The following is a 3,333-nucleotide window of genomic DNA, read 5'->3' on the forward strand; positions in this document are numbered from 1 at the left end:
AAAAAAAAAAAAAAAAAAAAAAAAAAGAATATTTCTGTTTAGCTTCTAGATGCTTTTAAATTTTTTCTTAATATTGTATCTGACATTTTTGGTGTATTTTAGGGTCAATGATTGGCCCAGATAGCCTAACACACCATCGGGAAAGAATGAATGCATTTATGTGTTTTTGTTATGTTATTCAACACACTCTAAGTGAGGAATACAAACTCTAAACTCTGATTTCCTAATGGATTAGGTAAAAATCATGCTGCCAAATTTCAAAAGTCTATTTTTCAGGGAAAGAGCGTACCATGTTATCCTAACTGGTAACTCTGAAACACTGCCACTGCTGCTACAGGGGTTACTCAGATATTTCTCTATGTGATAACACGAAATTAAGTCTTTGCACTATCTCCTTTCTTGCTGATCTCATGCTACCCTTTGTCTTCTTCTAAAGCATTATCTGTTACACACATTAATACTCACGTGTATTTTTGGATCTCCCGCCTTCACATTTTACCCTTCTTCCTGGAATTTTGGTTTTATTTTTGCACCTGATGAAGTTTTATTCATCTTGTAGAACACACACCAAATATCGTCTTAGCCATAAAATTGCCCCTCAGGTCCCAGACCTAATTCTGGCTCTCTTAGGCCTCTGGAGAACGATTTACAACATATTAAATCTGTGACACAGAAGTCAGGGTGCAGATTTGTTTACATGAACGTCTCTACAAGAATCTGAGGCAACTATTTTTTAAACCTTCACATTCCCAGGCACAGACACTATGGCCTTCCTCAGTTCCAGGTGCCCTATTTTCAGAAGCGCATGCCCTTGAAAAGACGGCCTGGTCTTCAAAGAAACAGCAAAACACCTACCACAGCGAATCCAGGCGGCAGTCTGGGCGTTTCAAGGCCTCGCAGAGGGTCTTCAGTCCTTCGTCCTTCAGGACATTGGCGCCGAGGTCTAGATAGCGCACGCTCTTGTTATGCAGAAGCATTTCAGAGATGTATTCGCAGCACTGTTCACTGAGGTGGCAGTAAGCCAGCCTATGGGGACAAAACCACAAGAAGAAAAGGAGAGTGAAGAAGGATGTGTCATCTCAGGGAGCTTTGCTTAATCTCATATTGAGGGTAGTATTTCTATAATCTTACAAACTCCCCAACTGAGATGAACTTCTGGATTATCTAAAAACACCCTCTCTCATTTCTTCTTTTGAGACAGAGTTTTGCTCTCATCACCCAGACTGGAGTACAACAGCGCCATCTCAGCTCACTGCGACCTCCGCCTCCAGGTTCAAGTGATTTTCCTGCCTTAGCCTTCCAAGTAGCTGAGATTACCGGCACCCAAAACCATACCTGGCTAATTTTTGTATTTTTACTAGAGACGGGGTTTCACCATATTGGCCAGGCTGGTCTCGAACTCCTGACCTCAGGTGATCTGCCCACCTCGGCCTCCCAAAGTGCTGGGATTACGAGGCATGAGCTACCGCGTCTGACCCTCTCATTTCTTCTTACTTGCATGATAGAAGAATTAGAAAGAGGGTAAGGTAGAAGGAAAAAGTATTGTGTTATATGGCATAGCTAATACTCTAATAGGGCTTTAATTTTGGTTGTAATTCTTCATCTGATGATGTCCTTAGACAAGACATGGGCCTTCTGAGACTGTTCTCTCATGGACTGGTAAAGTGTATTGATGACCTCGTGTGTAGTATCCTCAACTTTTTCAATTTCATTATTCTTTAAAATAATAATAGGTTCAAAACTTTTTTTTTTTTTTTTTTTTCCGAGACAGGGTCTGGCTCTGTCACCTAGGCTGGAGTGCAGTGGCATGATCACAGCTCATTGCAGCCTCTACCTCCCGAGCTCAAGGGATCCTCCTACCTCAGTACCTCAGTCTACTGAGTAGCTGAAACTGCAGGTGTGTGCCACCACACCAAGCACATTTTTTATTTTTTGGTCAGGATAGGGTTTCGTCATGTTGCCCAGGCTGGTCTTGAACTCCTGGGCTCAAACGATTCACCTGCCTTGGCCTCCCAAAGTGCTGGGAATATAGGTGGGGGCCTCCACTCCCAGCCAGTTTATGAATTTTTTTTTTTTTTAAGGATCCATGTTTGCTTTGAAAAAAAAATGTAGAGTAGAGAAAAACAAAAAAGCAGAGGGTGAAAGCTAGTGATGAATGAACCACACATGGCCTACAGATATTTAAATTTTCTGGCATTTTCGTGTTTAACAAAATCAGTTGGCAATCTAATAGAACCATCATTGACATTTTATATGAAATCTAGATTTCAACCTCTGTTGAAAACTGGGCTATCTGGCAATAAGGAGTCACATTCCTACGTGGAAATCCAACAGGCTAGGACAGAACAGGCAACTGCTTCCTGCCGACAGACACAAGATCTGCATTTCCACGCAGGCCTCACCCAGCTTGCTTGTTCCGTGGATCTCAATTTTCTGGCATATCCAGGCATTTGTGGCTTTTGTTGTCGTTTCCTTCGAGACAGAGTCTTGCTCTGTCTCCCAGGCTGGAGTGCGGTGGTGTGATCTTGGCTCACTGCAACCTCTGCCACCCAGGTTTAAGCGATTCTCCTGCCTCAGCTTCCCTCAAGAGTAGCTGGGATTACAGGCATGCACCCCCACGCCCAGCTGATTTTTGTATTTTGTATTTTTAGTAGAGACGGGGTTTCACCAACTCTGGGAGTCTACCCACTTCCGTCTGGGTTCCCCTTCCTGAACTGCATCCTGAAATCTCTCCCCAGGTAGTAACCCAGGACAAATACAAGACTCACGTGGTTGCCCCTCATCGCTCAGGAGTCACTGTCCTTCATTGCCTGATGTCTGAGGTCTTAAACAGTTGCTTTATTTAGTTGGTTCTTTTTGGCTGTTTTGGGTGGGAGGTTAAGTCCTGTCCCCATCCCTCTGTTTTAGCTAGAGGTGTCAATCCTCTCATTTTCTTGACATTTTCAGAACAGTCTCACTTTCATGTTGTTCATGTTTCAAAACGCCCAGAAGTATAAAGAGGGAAAAATCTCCATCCTCCCCTATCTCCCAGCTTCCCAGTTCTAGTTCTCACAGGCAGCCTATATTATACTATTTCTTCCAATGATATTTGTGTATTAAAAAATAGACACACTTGAGACCAGCCTGACCAACATGGAGAAACCCCATCTCTCCTAAAAATACAAAATTAGCCGGGCATGGCGGCACATGCCTATAATCCCAGCTACTCGGGAGGCTGAGGCAGGGGAATTGCTTGAACCCGGGAGGCAGTTGTTGCGGTGAGCCAAGATCACGCCACTGCACTCCAGCCTGGGCAACAAGAGCAAAACTCCATCTCAAAAAAAAAAAAAAAAG

At 43.5% G+C, this 3,333-nt stretch overlaps 1 protein-coding gene across 3 annotated transcripts in view; it reads right to left on the reverse strand.

Moving 5' to 3' along the window:
• The window catches only part of NLRP4 (NLR family pyrin domain containing 4), a 62,382-nt gene that overhangs the window by 27,692 nt on the left and 31,357 nt on the right, over positions 1–3,333 (reverse strand). For all 3 annotated transcript variants that reach the window (XR_001889307.1, XM_017892601.1, XM_017892602.1), the window contains exon 7: positions 856–1,026. Coding sequence is in view for 2 of the 3 variants with exons in the window: in XM_017892601.1 (XP_017748090.1) it covers positions 856–1,026 (171 nt within the window). In the remaining variant the exon portion in view is untranslated. The remainder of the gene's footprint in view (positions 1–855; positions 1,027–3,333) is intronic.

The sequence above is a fragment of the Rhinopithecus bieti genome, unplaced genomic scaffold (genome assembly GCF_001698545.2).
Source record: "Rhinopithecus bieti isolate Rb0 unplaced genomic scaffold, ASM169854v2 scaffold_22436, whole genome shotgun sequence".
In the NCBI taxonomy this organism is placed as follows: Eukaryota; Metazoa; Chordata; class Mammalia; order Primates; family Cercopithecidae; genus Rhinopithecus; species Rhinopithecus bieti.